At 42.8% G+C, this 19,555-nt stretch overlaps 1 protein-coding gene across 1 annotated transcript in view; it reads left to right on the forward strand.

The window, feature by feature from the left end:
- Window positions 1–19,555, forward strand: part of NBEA (neurobeachin) — a 1,994,973-nt gene that overhangs the window by 208,301 nt on the left and 1,767,117 nt on the right. The window contains 1 exon segment of the mRNA XM_030200381.1: window positions 1,936–2,062. Within this exon segment, the coding sequence (XP_030056241.1) occupies window positions 1,936–2,062 (127 nt within the window).

The following is a 19,555-nucleotide window of genomic DNA, read 5'->3' on the forward strand; positions in this document are numbered from 1 at the left end:
ACTACGGTATAATGTAAGCCACACTGAGCCTGCAAATAGGTGGGAAAATGTGGGATACAAATGCAATAAATAAAATAAATGCTATAGACAGATTTAATGAAACATCTAAAATAACCAATCCTGTTTCCAGTGTGGAGTGACTCTCACTTAACAAAGCAGTTAGTACAGTTTCGGTGTTGCGATTTGAACAAAATCCTGATTGCTGCGGATGATAAACTAAAGCCTGCTCCACGTGGGCGACAAGTACGGACCAGTTTTTCCATTAGTTTAGATAGAAAGCATAAGTTTGAAACTTTGAAATTGGACAATAGTGCACTGGAATGGTATAAGAAAAAGTGAGTAAACCATGTATAGGGAGATGTAACCAAACAGTAGCTTTTGGATCCAGAGAGCAGGTTGTGAGATTTAAGGATCTCGGTGTCTTCAAAAGAGAACAAAGATTAGGTAACTCAGTTAGATCAAAGTTCTGTCCCAACTCCAATTAGTTCAACAGAATCATTAGCATTGCTCCTCAGGATCTCTTCTGAGGATGGAAAATACAGACTACAGAGAGTCAATTTATGAATGGAAAAAATGCGCCAGAGAATCCACTGTTGGCATCTGTTTATCTGATTCTGAATTGGGAAGTCCTGATGAAAAAAAAATAGAGAACGGCTAATACCCATTATCCAAAGGCATTCTGCTCTATAGACCTGTTGTTTTAGCAGGCGCAAGCCATCATGATACCAAGGCTGGCTCTGCCTCGAACAGTGCCATGAAAAACACAGTGGAGCAATGGAATTATGAGCATTGCTCAGAACCCAGTTGCAACAAGCTGCCTGCTTGTCTAAGAGGCAATCATAATTTCCTTTGAATCCTGCTAGACCAGTTCATGACCTTCCTGGAAGACTACAGTTTGGGGGAGGGGGGAGTTCTGGATTTCGCTTGTTGTCTCCCTCAGTCTGAAAGTGTAAATATCTCTACCTACTCCTCACTGGCCTCCCACTTTGCCATTTATCTACAAATGCACTAGATCTGCATCCCCTCCTTACCTCTCTACCCTCATCTCCCCTTACGTTCCTACCCGTAACCTCCGCTCTCAAGACAAATCCCTCCTCTCAGTACCCTTCTCCACCACCGCCAACTCCAGGCTCCGCCCTTTCTGCCTCGCCTTACCCCATGCCTTTAATAAACTCCCTGAGCCCATACGCCAGGCCCCCTCCCTGCCCATCTTCAAAGCTTTGCTCAAAGCCCACCTCTTCAATGTCACCTTCGGCACCTAACCACTATACCTCTATTCAGGAAATCTAGACTGCCCCCACTTGACAGTTGACATTTCGCCCATTAGATTGTAAGCTCTTTTGAGCAGGGACTGTCCTTTTTGTTAAACTGTACAGCGCTGCGTAACCCTAGTAGCACTCTAGAAATGTTAAGTAGTAGTAGTAGTCATTGAGGTGGTGCAGAGGTTCACTGTGAGATTTGTTTCAAGCGTATTGGTTTCATTAGCTCCCTTTGGTAGTGGCATACTGGAGAGTTCCAAACACTACCAGCCCTTATACTAGTAACGTCTTTGGAAGATTTTGGTTTTCTACTTCTACTTCCTGGTTGGAGGGGATACAACCTATTTATCTGGTCTAGCAGATGCAAGGAAAGGAAATTTAACAGGTATGAATATATATCTCCTTATTTGGAAAAGTAGTAAAGAAAAACCTGAAGTTGTATATTGAAAAAAAGAAATAATGGATAGCAGTATTTTTAAATTTAACAGTATATATAGTTAACAGCTCTAGCAATGAAATGAAATTATGTCATTGCAAAATGTCTGTTGTAGGTAAGAAACTTTAAAATATGTATGGTTAGCATCTATTGGTATTTATGTATTGTTTTGAAAGATTGATGGTTAGCAACTAGTTGCAAAATTATTCTGTTCTGTTAATACTCTGATTTGTGTTCCAGTTTTCGCACGAGCAAAGGGGTTGGGTATTCTGCACATTTTGTTGGCAACTGCTTGATAGTCACTTCACTGAAATCAAAAGGCAAAGGTTTTCAGCACTGTGTAAAATATGATTTCCAACCTCGAAAGGTTAGTAAAAGCCTTGTTGTTTGTATAAATGTGAATATTTCTGTGTTATGACAGTAAAATTGAACTTTAGGACAGAAAAATATGTGCATTCCTAGTACAACCTTGCAGATAGACTCCACAGATTTTGCATAAAAGTTAGATATCTGACTTGTGTGGTATGTTAGATGACTTCTTAAAAACAACTTTTGATTTGAAATTATAGTACTGCTGAATTTGGTGTTCAATATTTAAACAACTGCATACTAATTTATGATAAATTTTAAAATTTAGAATATCGTGATTGAGGTAGTTGGCCACGATAGTACACTTTCAAATATTGCTGTTTCAGGATAGATCCTGCACAAAGATATGAGACTTTATGATTGACTGACCTGCATTGTTGATATATGACTGAGGATGACTTCCTTCTAATTTATGAAAATGAAATTCCTTAGTATTTCACAGATCAGTCCAGGTATTATTAGGAAAGGCATTATAATGCCTTTGTATCGCTCCATGGTGCGGCCGCACCTCGAATATGGTGTTCAATTCTGGTCGAAGCAGGCCATTGTGCCGAAACACGGCCGTGTCGGGTCGCTGTTATGTACATATAATTTTTAAGTGAATAAATATAAAACAGTTGGTATCCTCATCCATTCTCCTCACTTTTTGTTTCATGTTCAATTCTGGTCACCACATCTGAAAAAAGATATAGTGGAATTAGAAAAGGTGCAGAGAAGATCAACGGAAATGTTAAAGGGGATTGGATGACTTCCCTATGAAGAAAGGCTAAAGCGGTTAGGGCTCTTCAGCTTGGAGAAAAGATGGCTGAGGGGAGATATGATAGAACTCTATAAAATAATGAGTGGAGTGGAAAAATACTAGGACTAGGGGGGATTCAATGAAGCTACAAAGTAGTAAATTTAAAATGAATTGGAGAAAAGTTTCTTCACTCAACGTGTAATTAAACTCTGGAATTCATTGCCAGAGAATGTGGTAAAGGCAGTTAGCTTAGCAGGGTTTAAAAAAGTTTGTATGGCTTCCTAAAGGAAAGTCCATAGACCATTATTAAAATGGACTTGGGGAAAATCCACTGCTTATTTCTGTATAAGCAGCATAAAATGTTTTGTTCTTTTTTTGGGATCCTGCCAGGTATTTGTGATCTGGATTGGCCACTGTTGGAAACAGGATGCTGGGCTTGATGGACCTTTAGTCTGCCCCATCATGTCAGTACTTATATACTTATGTAGTTTGTGGGTTATGTCCGTTGATCAGTGGATGGAGACAGAAAAAGAAAATAGTTCTTTGTAATCCATCCTATTAGGGTACCGTACACTCTTAGAATCTCAGTACTTCTGTCTCCAGTAGATGGATAAAAGACTTTCCATGCAGCTCATGGTCTAATGTCACTCCTGAACCAGCTTCTCAGCTGTGCTTCGGGTGATCTGGGGTGCCTTTATTCATCTTCATAACCAGTTATACAGCTGTATCTCAGTTGAGCTGTATGCCTTTTTAGGTATTATGTCCCTAACTAGTTAAACAACTGCAGTTTAGTTTTGCTCTGACGCTGTATCCCTTCAAGTGTTGGGATTGATGGTTGTGTCTTTAGATGTAGTGCCATGTGCTAGGATGCACATGAGACCTTTACAGAAATCACTTCTCTCTCAATGTTTTTTGTAGAATCTGAAGTTTCATCTTATAACATAGTAGATGACGGCAGAAAAGACCTGCATGGTCCATCCAGTCTGCCCAACATGAGTACGCAACTGTGGAACGCATTACCTAATGATTTGAAAACAATCGACGAAATAACCAATTTTCGCAAATCTCTGAAGACTTATCTCTTTAATAAGGCCTACAAAGAAAATCCATAGCCTCAATAAACCACTTCGCCAACCCAACCCAGTTAAGAATGTCTACCTGCTATATTCTCCCACCTAACTCTTTTCTTTTCCCTACTTAATCTTGTTACATCACTAACTGTATCTGATATCCTGGAATGACAACACCATTACAAAACTCTGTAAGCCACATTGAGCCTGCAAATAGGTGGGAAAATGTGGGATACAAATGCAATAAATAAATAAACAAAATAAACTCATATGTGCTACTTTTTGTGTATACCTTACCTCAAATGTTAATAATAATAATAAAATTACTACCTAGGTCTGCACCTGTGCTGCTATGTGCACGTATAAAGAATGGCTGCAGATGCTGCCCGAGAGTCTGGGAAGGTGCATAAACGTGGGAGAGTTGTACTGTACTGCTAATTCTGCTCCCCTTATACTATGCTCATCTTATACTACTGGAGGTCAGGCTGTCTTTACTTGTAGCTACACAGCAACAATTAGTCCAAAGGGAAGAGTTTGGAAACCTTAAACTGGATCTGTGTGATGACATGCAAGTCTCACAGGTAGGGGGCACATTGTCTTGACAAATTTGCACAAGTTCAGTGGACCTCAATGGAAACTAACCTTCCTTGTCATCAAGCAGATGAATCCATTACGAGTGGGTTGTGTCCATCAACCAGCAGGGTGAGATAGAGAGCACTGAAAAACCATAGTGCCTCTTGGCCAGCTAGCGCCATCTGCCTCTTCAGTATTCTCTATCTCCCCAGCAGGGTGGTTGCAGCTTGTTCAAGCTCCTTCAGAAAATCTGCCTGGGGTGGCTCCTGTGCTTTGCCAGTTGTAGCAGGGGTGTTGTGGCTGATGGTGCCCACTTGGCAAATAGGTTAGCCCTTTTCCTGCCTTACCCGGCACCCATGTGGAAGTAGACAAATAGGCAAGCCCTGTCCCTGTCTTTGCCCACGCTGTGGATGCAGGCACATAGGTCACCCTTTTCCTGCCTTTCCCATACTACTGATCCTCCGGAGTTGGAAATTTGCCTCTTTCGCTGTTGCCTCAAACTTTCCTCACAGCGTTAAAAAAAAAAAAAAAAAGAGGTTTTCTTCTGATTGTGCAGCGTGACCGGAGCTCGGAGACTCGGTCTGGTGAGGTAAGAGCATTTTGTAGCTCCTCCGGGGAGGGCCTGCGTTCGGGATGATTTTGGCGTGAATCAGCCATTTTGAATTTCCGCCGCTTTCGGCGATGGCTGCTGAGAAAGTAAAGCGCTGTTCAGTTTGTGACAAGCGCAAATCTGCAGCGGGGCTCTGTAAGGCGTGCTTTTCAGATAGAGCCGGCCCAAGCATGGCGAGCGATGTTCTTTCCCACTCCCATGGAGCTGGCAGCGGGCTCCATTTTGGAACAGAAGTCCCGTGCTTCTACAGCAGATGGAGAGATCTTTGCTTGGCAGAGTTGGTTGCCTGGCTCAACCCTGGCCTCAGGGCCTCCTGTATGTGTTCCCTCCGTGGCCCTTGATAGGGCGAGTACTCCTGCGGATTTGGCTCCACCAAGGAGAGGTGGTTCTCATTGCCCCGGATTGGCCCAGGAGGCCGTGGTATGCGGACTCCGGCGAATGCTGATAGAGGATCCCCTGCCGTTACCTCTGGTACCGAACCTGTTGTCACAGGGCCCGGTGACCATGGAGGACGCCTGCTGCTTTGGTCTTACGGCATGGCTATTGAGAGGGCGCAATTGAGAGACAAGGGATATTCCAGTAAAGTCATTTCCACTCTCCTACAGGCCTGCAAGCGTTCCACTTTCCGTGGCTTATGCCAGGATTTGGCGCCAATTGATGCTTGGTGTGCTTCTAAAGCAATTACACCCATGCGGGCTTCTGTCTCGCCGATACTTGACTTTCTGCAGGATGGTTTACAAAAAGGCTTGGCCTATAATTCCCTGCATGTTCAAGTTGCAGCCTAGCATGTTTTCTAGGGAAGGTCGTTGGCCTCTCTCTGGCTGCTTGCCCGGATGTGACATGGTTTCTTAGAGGGTAGCTTTGGCTCCGTCCTCCCGTGTGAGCTCCGTGTCTGGCCTGGAACCTGGGGTTAGTTTTAAAGGCCTGTCAGTGTTCGCCTTTCGAGCCGCTCAGGCGAGCTTTGGAGAAGGATGTGACCTTAAAGACGGTCTTTTTGGTGGCCGTGACATTGGCGAGACGGGTATCTGAGCTCCAGGCGCTGTCCTGCGAGACCCATTTCTGCAATTCTCAGAGTCCAGAGTAATGGTACATACGGTGCCTTCCTTCATGCCTAAGGTGGTTTCAGCGTTTCACCTAAACCAGCCTATTTTCCTGCTCTCCTTTTCTAAAGAGGAGTTTCCAGAAGCCTACGGGCAGTTGCACCTTCTGGATGTGCGAAGGGCTCTGTTGAAATATCTGTGCATGTCAAATGCCTTCAGGATCACTGACCATCTTTTTGTCTTTTGTCAGGTCCGCGTAGAGGGTCTCCAGCGTCTAAGGCCACTATAGCCCATTGGCTCAAAGAAGCTATCTTTTCAGCATATCTGGCCGGCCTCCGCTGAAGCCTTTAAGGCACACTCCACAAGAGCGATTTCCTCTTCTTGGGCTGAAACTGGAGCACTCTCTCTTCAAGAGATATGTAGTGCAGCTACTGGGCTTCTAAGCTCTCGTTGGCCGACATTACAGGCTGGATGTGGCTGCCAGGAGTGAACCGCATTTTGGAGCACAAATGCTGGTGCGTGGTGTGGCTTGTTCCCACCCCTATCTGGGGATTGCTTTGATACATCCCCACCTCGTAATGGATTCATCTGCTTGATGACAAGGAAGGGAAAATTAGGTTCTTACCTTGGTAATTTTCTTTCCTTTAGTTATAGCAGATGAATCCATGAGCCCTCCCTCAGTGGTTCATTATGTGATTTATGTTACTTTTGTGTTCACTTTTTCCTGTAGATATGTTCCCTCATTGGGAGAAGTTGGTAAACAGTCTTCAGGATTTCTGTTCAGTTACAGGAGGATGAGTTCATTCCCTCCAGGAGGATGAGTCCATTCCCTCCAGGAGGATGAGTCCATTCCCTCCTTTGACTTATAGCTTCAGTTTTGGGGCGTTCATCCGCTGTGAGGAAAGTTCATGTTCTTATGCTTTGCGGGTGTAACACTGCTTTGGAAGCTTCAAATACTGAAGAGGCAGATGGAGCTAGCTGGCCAAGAGGCACTATGGTTTTTCAGTGCTCTGTATCTCCCCCTGCTGGTTGATGGACACAACCCACTCATAATGGATTCATCTGCTATGACTAAAGGAAAGAAAATTACCAAGATAAGAACCTAATTTTCCCATCTGGAAGCATGGGTGATCCGTTTAGCTGGTCTGGATTTCTGTCAACTACTCAAAACAAAGTAGTAAGGAGTCTCTCCAACAATGTGACGACAGCAGCCTATGTCATAAAACAAGGAGGAAAGTCTGCAAGCAGCAGAGAAGAGATACAGATGTTGATGGATTGAGCAGAGAAGAATCTGAAAGACATCTCAGAAGCATTTGTGGCTGAGATCCAAAATATCTGAGTGGATTACTTCAGCAAGACGTTCTGTGGCTCCAGGATAATGAAGTATAGCAGAGGATGCTTTCATGGAGAGAGGTACACCATTGGGGTTATCGGATCATATACTTGATAGCAATAGACCAGAATGTGAAGGCTCCAGTCTTTTGCAATTGGAGAAAGGATTGGAGTCAAAAGGAATAGGTGCCTTTATTCAACCATGGCCACCATTGGGTCTTCTGTTAGTTAGTTATGTATTCTGCTGTGGCTATTCATAGGTTAGGGTCATTCAAAAGATAGAAAAGCAACGAGGTCTTGTAGTGTTGATTGTTCTGGATGGCTAATACAGGGACTTCATGTGTCAGGGTTTCCTGGTGCGGGATCCAGCTTGGATATAATACCGCGAAATATCCACACAAGTAGTAGTGGATCAAAGGGAAGGGAACGTTCTTGCTGGAAACCATGTGACAAAGGAGACAAGGCTTCTGAAAGAATTTCTGGCAGACCTTGGTTTCACCAAGTAAGTTTTTTTTTTGTTAAAAAAACCCAGAAAAAATTACATTAGAAGCCATTTGGGAAGCTTTATGGGCCTGGAAGCTTCTTTCCTCCCCAAAACTTTCTCCTTTAATTCAACAGTCTCAAATCTTATCAGAAAAAATCCAACATTAGAGGGAAATATAATAACTATGGACAAGACATTGGAGATTAATACAAAAGACATACAAGTTCTTCAACAAACACAAGTAACTAATTAAAGAAAGTTTGTATCTTCAGAATAAAATAGAAACTTTGGAAAATCAGCAGAGATTAATACAGTGAGAATGATAAATTTTCCTAAACAGGCTTCAATAGCTCCACTAATAACTTTTAAAAGATATATGACTGAAGTTCTGAAGATACCTGAACAAGCATACCCCTGGTCTCAATAATTTATCATTTGTTACCTTATAAAAAAGGAGACAGACCAATTGGTTGATCAGGGGTCTGGAATACCTTTTTATACCTTGGACTTGAACTTAACACAGACTTTGGAAGATGATAACTTGGGTTTAATGGCAACAACTCTTATAGTGACTTTTGTATTACAACCAGTTAGAGATTGGATATTGAAAACATTTTCTTCACGGAGATCAGCTTTTCTTGAACTATAAAGTTAGAATGTTTCCGGACGCTCTAAAGCGACACAAAGAGGCGTCAAGAGTTTCTTAAATTACGCCCCAAAATTCAATAATTGGGCGATCTCTTTTGGTTGGAATTTCCCCTATAAATGTGTGATAAAATTAAATTCTGTTAAATATGTGTGTTTTGATCCTGAACAATTAGTTCTTTCTTAGATTCTAAAATAGCCTTGATCCCCTCTCTACAACCAAGAACAACAATTACATCTACTCCGTAATTTAAGAAGAAAATTCCTGGAGCTCACTTCCAGCCTCCTGTTTCTTTATAGGAAGAATTATTCTTATATTATTCTTTTACTATTCCACAGATATAGTGATATGCCTCCAACTAATTGTGGACTAAAGATGAATACTATGAAAAGTAATATGGAAACTTATATTCTCCCTTTGCCTTTCTTTGGAATTTTATGCTGACCGTTTAGAGAATATGGAAATTTGAATAGAATTATTCATCTTTTCTGTATCAAGATGTGTTCTTGAATGTATTGTAAATCTGCAAAAATAATTAAAAAAAAAAAAAAAACGTAAAAAAAACTTCTATCCACAAACACGGTAGGGGTATTTCATCACATCCTAGACCTAAGGATCCTGAACAAGTATCTGACCTAGAAAGCAAGATGGGTTCCTTAGGCACCCTCATTCCTATACTAGAAAAAAGGGAATTGGGTTTGCTCTCTGCATGCAAAGGATGCTTATACCCACATAGATACATCTATATCACTGGCAGTATCTGAGATTTGTAGTAGGGAAACACCACTTTTTCAGTATCACTTACTGCCATTTGGCCTTGCTTTGGCATCAGGAGTAGTTACAAAATAGCCTAGCAGTTGTTGTAGCGTTCTCATGCACGCTGGGGATGCAAATGTTTTCCTTACTTGGACAATTGGTTGATCAAGAGCACATTTGAGAAAGGTGCAAAAGAATCAGTGTACATGACCATTCATCTACTAGGGTTTGTCATAAACTATCCCAATTCATAGCTAATCCCATTGCAGAAATTGGATTTCAAGGAAGCTCTGCTAAACAGGAAAAGAGAGGATCCAAAAGTACACAAATCAGCAAAAAAAGCACAAAAGAGCCTTTAAGAATGGAGCAATGGAGAGTCAATCAAATTATAGAAGCTCTGCTAGACATGACTTTAGCATCTGCATTTCTTCCTCTGTAGTAGATCATAACTCAGTACAGTAATAGTAGAAGTGCACAAGAATCAGTAGGTATCAGGTGTAGAAACATCGAGGATGCTGGGCTACATGGCCTCCTCAATTGATGTAACTCCATGGCATGCCTCAATTTGAGGCAACTAAATTGACCTTGTCTATTCAGTGGTCACAAACCACAAGAAACTTTCAGGGCATCTTATCCTTCATCGCCTCACTGTGGGACTTGCCATCCTTGTGGATGATTCAGTCCAATCTAGCAAAAGGAAATCCCCTTCTAAATTCCTCATATTCAAAAGGTAGTAACAATGAATGCATCTAGCTAAGGATGGGGAGCTCATGTAGATGGGTTCCAACTTCAAAGTCTGGGTCTGCCTAGGAAAAGCTTCATCAGATAAACTTAAGAGTGATCTGGAATGCTCTAAGGACTTATCACATCAAATTATTTTTAATACAGACAACCGGGTTGCAGTATATCACATCAGCAAGCATGGAGAGACTGGTTTATATTTACTGTGTCAGGATGCAGTCAGAATGTGGAAGTAGGCTATCTCGCAAGAGATGCCCCTCAGAGTCACATATCTGGCAGGAAAATAGAGCTGCTATGAGATAGACTGCAACTTCACGAGTGGTCTCCGGATGAGACTGTAGCCCAGAAGATGTTTCAAGAGTGGGACACCTCATCAATAGATTTTTGGCCACTCAGTACAATAAGAAAATCCCTCAGTTCTGCTCCAGACTAGGATCACATGACAGACTAGCCTTAGATGCCTTCCTCATTTATTGGTGGGAGGAATTTCTGTGTGCATACCCTCCAGTACGTCTCATAGCAAAAACTCTAATTAAACTTAAGCAGGATCAAGAAACCATGGTTCTTATCATCCCCTACTGGCTGAGGCAGATGTGTTTTCTTTCTCTTCTGGAGCTTTCCTCCAGGGATTCATGGAAACTGGGATGCTTTCCAACATTGATTACCCAGGATCAAGGGTCCTTACTATATCCCAGCCTTCAGGCCCTAGCCTTCATGGCTTGTATGTCAAGACCTAGTGTGTCTCAGGTTCTGATGACTTTCAGAAGAGTTTCTATTAGGAGGTCTTAACACTTTTAAATGGGAGCATTTTGCTCTTTGGTGTGAGGGGCTCTAGATCCTTTTTCCTGTCTTAAATAAAAACTGCTGGAATACCTTCTATGTTGTTGAGTCATATCTTAAAACCAACTCCTATTAGGGTTCACCTTAGTGCAGCTGGTGCTTATCACCAAATATTTATTTATTGGGATTTATTAACTGCCTTTATGAAGAGATTCACCCAAGGCAGTATATAGCAGGTACAGTTTAACATCAAACTTACAATTTTAACAGCATAACAGTAAAATGTACAAGTATAAACATAAATACAATGAAAGAGGAAAACTTGGGAACAGCAAATTGAAACCTAATACTAAGACTACCATGAATCAGGTTCAAAATATACACATTTAACGACATTGAAATTCAAATAAGAGACGATGCAAGCATAATAGTGATGGAATCTAATATAAAAAGGCACCCTCAACGTTCTGAGGACAACGTTCTGAAGTCACTCAGACTCCCAGAACGGTTCGTAAGTTCGTGGTGGTGAAGCCACGACTTGCTGCCCCGCCCTCGCGTCAAACGTCATGACGTCGAGGGCGGAAAAGCAACAGAAAAATGAAAGCAGGGACCGCGTGTTTCCCTACTCCTCCCCCTGCCAAGGAAACGCTGGCTACCAACCGCGCCGCGCGCCTCAGGTAGCCCCGCCCAGACCGCCCGAGCACCACTCTCCCTCCCTCCCTCCCAAGTTCAGCAACGCGCGACGGCGACGTGGTGGGGGCGCTCCGCCCCAGATGTCAGCGGTGGGGAGTGCTGCGAGTCCGCTCCCGGCGCTGTCCTGCCTTTAAAACCCAATTTGAAGCGCTGGAGTAACAGGCAGCAGCGCCTCGCGTCTGCCCTTCTACTAAAAATCTCTTCGACGACGTCATTGGGCCTTCCCACATTGAGTCCCGCCCTCCTCTCAGGTAACTTCCAATTACCGCGAGGGCAGGTGGGACTCAATGTGGGAAGGCCCAATGACGTCGTGGAAGAGATTTTTAGTAGAAGGGCAGACGCGAGGCGCTGCTGCCTGTTACTCCAGCGCTTCAAATTGGGTTTTTTTTTAAGGCAGTGAGGGTGGTGGGCCTGGGCGGCAGGAGAATGGAGCTGGTAGGTGGGGAGGGACTCAGATGGGAGAAGGGTGTGGGGCTCTCAGGTGGGGGGGAGGGGTTCTCAAATGGGAACTACACTGAGGTGGGAGGGGTTCATGGATGGGAGAAGCAGAAGGGGGTGGGGAGGGGTTCTTGGATAGTTGAAGGGGACGGGTGGGGAGGGGACTGGGGTTCTTGGATGGGAGAGACTGGGGAGGGGTTCTCGGATGGGAGAAGGGGACGGATGGGGAGAGGACTGGGATTCTTGAATGGGAGAAGGGGACTGAGGTGGGGAGGGGTTCTTGGATACTTGAGGACGAGTGGGGAGGGGACTGGGGTTTTTGGATGGGAGAGACTGGGGAGGGGTTCTTGAATGGGAGAAGGAGACTGAGGTGGGGAGGGGGTTCAAGGATGGGAGAAGCAGAAGGGGTGGGGAGGGGGTTCTTGGATAGTTGAAGGGGACGGGTGGGGAGGGGACTGGGGTTCTTGGATGGGAGAGACTGGGGAGGGGGTTCTCGGATGGGAGAAGGGGACAGATGGGGAGAGGACTGGGATTCTTGAATGGGAGAAGGGGACTGAGGTGGGGAGGGGGTTCTTGGATACTTGAGGACGAGTGGGGAGGGGACTGGGGTTTTTGGATGGGAGAGACTGGGGAGGGGGTTCTTGAATGGGAGAAGGAGACTGAGGTGGGGAGGGGGTTCAAGGATGGGGGAGGGGGTTCTTGGATGCTTGAAGGGGACGGGTGGGAAGGGCACTGGGGTTTTTGGATGGGAGAGACTGGGGAGGGGGTTCTCGGATTGGAGAAGGGGACGGGTGGGGAGGGGACTGGGGTTTTGGATGGGAGAGACTGGGGAGGGGGTTCTTGAATGAGAGAAGGGGACTGAGGTGGGGAGGGGGTTCAAGGATGGGAGCGCTTCATTAAACCCCATACACACACACACCCTCTCTCATCTGGCAGCGCTTCCTGTACCCCCTCCCCCCCCCCCCCCCACACACACTCCCTCACTCTGTCATCTGCCATTGCTTCCTGAACCCCCCCCCCCTCCCACACACACACATACTCTCTTTCATCTGGCAGCGCATCCAGAATCCCCCACACCCTCTTCTTCCAAGCTGAACCCCTCCAACACATCCCCCCACCCCACACACACACTCTCTCTCTCTCTTCCTCTCCTCCAGCACACCAATTGCTTAGGTGCAGTGGCAGCAATCTCAGACACCAGAGAAAGAGGGGGGCCTGACACCATAGAGAGAGAGGGAGGGAGGGAGGTATCTCTGTCACACACACACACTCTCTCTCACAGACAATGTGTTTCTGTCTCTCACTCTCATACCCTCTATGTCTCACATTGTATCACATTCACTCTCTATGTGTCACACAGTCACTTACATACTCGCTTGGTCTCATACACTCAGTCTCACAGACAATCTGTGCCTCACACACACTCTCATTCACGCACACACTGTATCTGTGTGAACACTCTCTCTCTCTATCACACTGTGTCTCCCATACGCAATTGCACACACTCTCATTCTCACACACACACTCTCTCACAGACACGCTCACACCCAGACTCACTCTCTCTCTCACACACACTCACACTTTCACTCTCTCTATCACACACAGTCACTCTCACATACACTCTCCAAAACATACACATTATGAGGAAAACCTTGCTAGCGCCCGTTTCATATGTGTCAGAAACGGGCCTTTTTTACTAGTATCTAAAGCACCAATTAGAACATTCAAATAGCATTGGCATGATACTAATGCTTTTCCACAAGAAAGCTTACCATATAGTTGAGGGGCCAAATGCAAATATTTAAATGGGGAAAGATACGTGGTACAGAAGGTACTGTTAAGGCCTCTTAAAGCATAATATCCTTAAAGCTTTAATATCCAAGAATTATATCTCCATACACCAGCACACATCCTGAAGCCTCTTTTTTTCTGAAATTTACTTTGTTGAATAAGTGTAGCTAATTTACTCAGTTAGTAGAGCCTCAGAAGTTATTGCCCCAAGGCAAGAGACTTTGTAGTTCTGAGAGCTGTATTGGTGGGTGGAGATGGAAATCTGAAGAAAGGAAGTTTTATTGCAGAGGTGGGAAAGTGGCCAAGTAGATGAAAGCAGTTCAGAGATGGAGTGCTGGGTGTGTGCAGTATCTTGAGAGAGAGAATGAAGGAGAATGAAATAGAAGGTAAACCCATATCTACTCAGCCTTAATTGTTGTTTAAGCCTCCTGCAGTGTCTTGGGAAATCAATGTCATTTTGACCAGTTGATGAAAGCTCCTTTTGAGCCACTAGATACCTGCCACCTGAAGTACTTGACCTTGAAAATCCTGTTTTTGGTATTGATCAATTCAACTTGCAGGGTCAGTTAGCTTCAGGTCCTAGTAGCTGATCTACCTTACACAAAGTATTTCAATAATAGAGAGCTCATGTGTGCATACACTAAGTTCTTCCCTAAGGTACTGTTGAAGTTCCATCTTAACTAGTCAGTTGTTCTGCTAACATTTGTTTCCAAAACCTCATGCCTAGACTACAAGAGATCTATGGCCTACCTGGAGCGTTCTAAAGGCTATAGAAAGTCTACCCAGTCTTTTCTTTCTTTTGACCCAAAGAGGATAGGGACTGCTTTCAGCAAATGCATTCTTTCAGATTGGCTGGCAGTCTGCATTTCCTATACCCAGGCAGGCCTGACGCAAGAAGGTCATGTCACAGCTCATAACATTAGAGCTGTGGCTGTGTCGGTTTTCCACTTGAGGTTAGCCTCCATAGTGGAAATTTCCAGAATTGCAATGAGGTCTTCAGTTCACACATTTATATCACATTATTGTTTGGACCAGGACAGTCAGTTTGACAGTTGTCAAGAATTCATTTGGGATTTAGAATCCCAACTCATTTTTCTGTTCTAGGCTGGCTTTCAAAACAATTATAATGTTAGTTAACTTGTTCTCCAACCTTGCCTATTGTAAGGCTATCAATCCATTATCACCCCCCCCCTTTTTTTTTCCCCAAAGCCAGCCTCTAGCTAGGGAGTACTTCAAGTGAGAAGATTGTTTTCTCCAAGTACAAGCAGAATACTAAGTTGCTTACCTTCACTAAGTGTTCTCCAAGGTCAGCAGGATACGTTATCCTCACATACCCTCTGTCCTGTTGAATTCCATTAGGTATACTCAACTGGCTAGGGTTCCACACAACAGAGGCATGTAGAAAGTTTTTTTTACTGAAAGTGGAGAGCCCTTCCTGTACATTGGCTTCTCCATTGTGAGTATATGTATCCTGCTGTCCTCGAAGAACACTTGCTATAGATAAGTAATTTGTTTTTGATTCATGAAACTTTGCTTATAGGGCAGTGCTGCTCAAAATTTTTCCGGCTCCGACACCATAATCACAGCCACAGTGACCCTCATGATCCCCATTGAGGTACATCATGTCATGCTTATAGAGTGCCCACCAGTTCATGATGCCAAATGCTGTATATGCAACACCATTTGGGATTGCGACCCACAGTTTGGGAAGCACTGTTAAAGAGGATATGGATTCATTCTAGATCTGTTCATTTTTTTGCTGGCAAGGAGAGCGATTCATTCTGTATACAACAGAATGTTCAAAATTGTTACTTTTTAAAATTGACATTTGAAATTTTATATATATTTACAGTGTTGTATAGTAACTAAATGTAACAAGTCCATAAACCACTACTAAATGGACTTGGGAAAAATCCACAATTCCAGGAATACATATGTAGAATGTTTGTACGTTTGGGAAGCATGCCAGGTGCCGCTGTCGTGGACAGGATGCTGGGCTCGATGGACCCTTGGTCTTTTCCCAGTGTGGCATTACTTATGTACTTAAGTAAATGTTTTGTCACTTTTATGTATAAAGAAGTACAGGAAACATTTGTTTTTTATTTTATTGAAGTAATAACTTCACTAGTTTATACTATTTTTTACTCGGTTACATCTGATGCTTGCAGTTAAAACTAAAAGCAGAAGCAAGATATAAATGATAATTCCTTGGTAAACCAAATGAAACAGCAAAGCCTGGAACAGGATTTTGCTATTGCAAACCTCATCACACAAACAATGGAACATTTTTAAATTTTGCTGTTCACTGAATATACTCTAGGAACAGTAGAATTGCCTGTGTTTGTTGAACTGGTTACTGTTTTCCAGCCAAACAGAACAGTGATGGATTGAGTGACTTTGAAACGGAAATGAAGCTGAAGCTGGTTGCAGGTCTTGGTGAATAGACATATGTCCTCTATCACATAAGCTACTGGTCATCCAAAGGAAAATTTTACATTGGGGTGATTAACAACTGGATTGATAGTCTTTAGAGATGAAGTCCACTTCTTTGGCCTTAAGACTGAAGGGTTCTCACACATTTGTCATTTTTGCAACAGTTCACAAAGATATTCAGAGTTTGCTATGAGACAAAAAATTGTTAGAACAAGAACAGATGATGATTCCAACTTTGTGAAAAGCCTTCTCTGTAATTGGATACCATGATGATGATAATGAAGATGCAAGTGATGAATTAGACCGCAGTACTTCTAATGTAAATGATAATGATGATATGCTTTGATTTATGGAAGCCAAGTGTTTTAGACAGATTCCTTTGATCAATACCTGCAGACCAAGTCAGAAGACATTAGAATATTGCAGTCTGGTCTGATATGAAGGAACTTTTTATGAGACTGAACAATCCATTTTCTGCCAGTGCAGTTGTTGAACACTGGTTTAGCTGTGCTGGATTAATGCCTCACAAGCACACCTGCATGAGTGGCAGTCATTTTCAAAATTTAGTTTTACTAAAAGCAAATTGGATTGAATTGTAGAGCAATAAAGTTGTTGGAATAAAACTGTTAACATTGGTTTCTTTCATTGTATTTTTGGTACTTTTACTTTTTACTGAAAATGTTAGGCAGTAACATTTTTTATTTTCACTTATGTACATTTTTAAATGTGTTCACTGTACTTTTATGTAAGTATTAAAATATACATTTATTTTAGACTTCCGGTGTGGTCCAATGCCTAGGAACAAGTGTCTGCACATTTGTTGATTCACTTGCTCCCCTAGTAGATTTACTTACACTTTCCATCTCCTAAAGTGGTTTTCTGGTGTTGATAATATATCTGCTCCAAAGGTTAAAAAGATTGATTTGGTCTTTCATCCTGCCGGCAGTGCCAAGTGTCCTAAGCAAGAGCTACTGATGCCGATCAAGATGGCCATTGCCATGGGAACTGTTAGAACTGATGGAGCTGGTTCTCACTTAACTGAGCCAGATCAAACTAATGATTCAAGGAAGTACTCAACAGGTTCTAGATCTCAAAAACAGTCTGGCGAATCTGAGCACCCAGATACAGACCTTCAGTGAGCAACAAGGCCTATTGGATGGTTGAATATTGCAATTAGAAAATGAAGTGTGCTGTCTTCAGTGTCAAAATAAAACTATGGAGCTCATTCATTCTGAATTGGAAGAGGCCAACAATTGCAGCCGCCAGAGTAACTTGCACATTCTGGGCCTTCCTGAGAGCTTGAAAGGGTTGGACACCATAATGTTTAGAGCAGTAGATCCCGAATCTTCTTGGCTTGCAGTTTCAACAAGCATTTGATGTGGAGTATGCTCATTGTACTTCTGGTACACGACTGAACGCCATGACAGGACCTCATCATTTTATCCTGAAAGTTCTGCACCATCCTGAAATGTTGGATATTGACTAAAGTGAAGGCTACTCTGAATTTCTCTTGACAAGGGTCTAGAATTACCATTCTTCTGGATTTTTCTCCAGCAGCTGGCCAAAAAAGAAAACAACTTCTGTCTTTCAGAGCGTCTCTGATATCAACTAGGTGCTCAATATGGATTGTTTATCCTGCTCGCCTTCATGCCACATTTGTGAATCAGACTCTCACTTTTGAGGACTCAGAAATGCTAAAGAAATTTCTGATCGAGCAGGGGCAAGTATTTAAACGGTGATTGTCATGCTGTGTATTTTGCTTTATTAACTGTTGCCTTTGGAGATAGATGCTATTATAATATGCTTACTAATTTCTAATGGACGCTTCCTTTACAGGATTCTGTGCTATTTGTGTAGATTATTGCTTGATTTTTTTTTTTTTTTTCCTTTTGAAAGAGGAGCAATAGCAACTACATGTCAGGATGCAGGGGACCACTTGGGAGGGTACGTAGATGGTGAGCCTTACTGGGTGTATGTGTATTTGCTTGTGTGGATGGGGGTGGGAATGGGTGAACATTTTGAGTATTTTTTTTACTGCAGGGCGAGGACCTCTTTTTCTATTTCTCTTTGTTATATGTCCATCGCGCTATAGCCACCTTAGGCAATCATATTCCATACAATGGGTGTGTGTTTGGGGGGGGGGGGGGGGTCTTAACATTTTTTTTTCACTTAATATTTGAAGAAAGCAAAGATAGCTCTTTTGCAGGAGACACATTTATCTGCTTCTGAATTGCTTAAGTTGAGAACTAGATGGGTGAATGTATTTATGACCCAGTTATGGGTAGAAAATGTGGAGTTGCCATTTTGCTCAATAAAAATTTCAGCTTACATATCCTTGGGTGGAAGGTTCGTGATAAAGGAATATGGGCTTTGGTTAGGTTGAAGGTGTGGCATAAAGAACTTAGACCTCAACATGTATCCTCTGCAATAAAGGCCGGACGGGAGAGCGGGGGTATGATAGACGTTTAAATACCTCCATGGCATTAACATACAGGAGGTGAGCCTTTTTCAAGTGACGGAAAGGTCTGGAATGAGAGGACATTGGATGAACTTAAGAGGAAATAGGCTCAGGAGTAACCTACGAGGACGGTAATTGGATCAACCATCACCCCTTTGGTATTTTAATAATGCCCTGTTAAAAATCCTGCTTTTCTTTCCATTATGACAAGTTACAGAGGAATATTTTCATTTTAATGATGAATCTCTGGTAGGAGTGGAGACAATATGGGATGCCTTCAAGGCTACTATTAGGGGTGTCATTGGCTGTACTACCCAACTCAGTGCTTCCAGACAGTCTCAGTTAGTTGCCTTAGAAACAGATATAGCTACTCTGGCATCTCTATTGAAGTGCGAATGGGATAATGTAATTTTATACCATTTGTTGAAAAAGTGTTTTGATTATGATCATATTCTGAGTGTCAGACCCAGGGGAGATGTATTTATTCAGGGTTCCATACAATATCTAGCTGGGAATAGAGCTGGCAAGGCTCTTGCCTCTTATCTCAAGGAAAGAAAGAAAATTAAATCTTATTTTTTCCATTAAAGTCATGATGGTCACTCGCTCACTCAACCTGTCCAAATAGTGTCACGATTCTTTCATTACATAACAAATTATATCAAATGGAATGTAATTCCTCTGCCTCTGAAATTGATTCTTTTTTAGAATGGATACAAAGCCCTAAGCTCTCTGAGAAATGGAAACAGCAGTTAGAGGCCCATAATGAAATACAAGCAGCCATTAGCGCTTTTAAGACAAATAAAATTCCTGACTTGGATGGCTTCACTGCTGAGTTCTTTTTGGCCTTTTGGGAGGAGCTGACCCTATGTATGTTAAAACTCTATAATTATTTTCATCAAATTGGTTC

The sequence above is a fragment of the Microcaecilia unicolor genome, chromosome 4, assembly GCF_901765095.1.
Source record: "Microcaecilia unicolor chromosome 4, aMicUni1.1, whole genome shotgun sequence".
In the NCBI taxonomy this organism is placed as follows: Eukaryota; Metazoa; Chordata; class Amphibia; order Gymnophiona; family Siphonopidae; genus Microcaecilia; species Microcaecilia unicolor.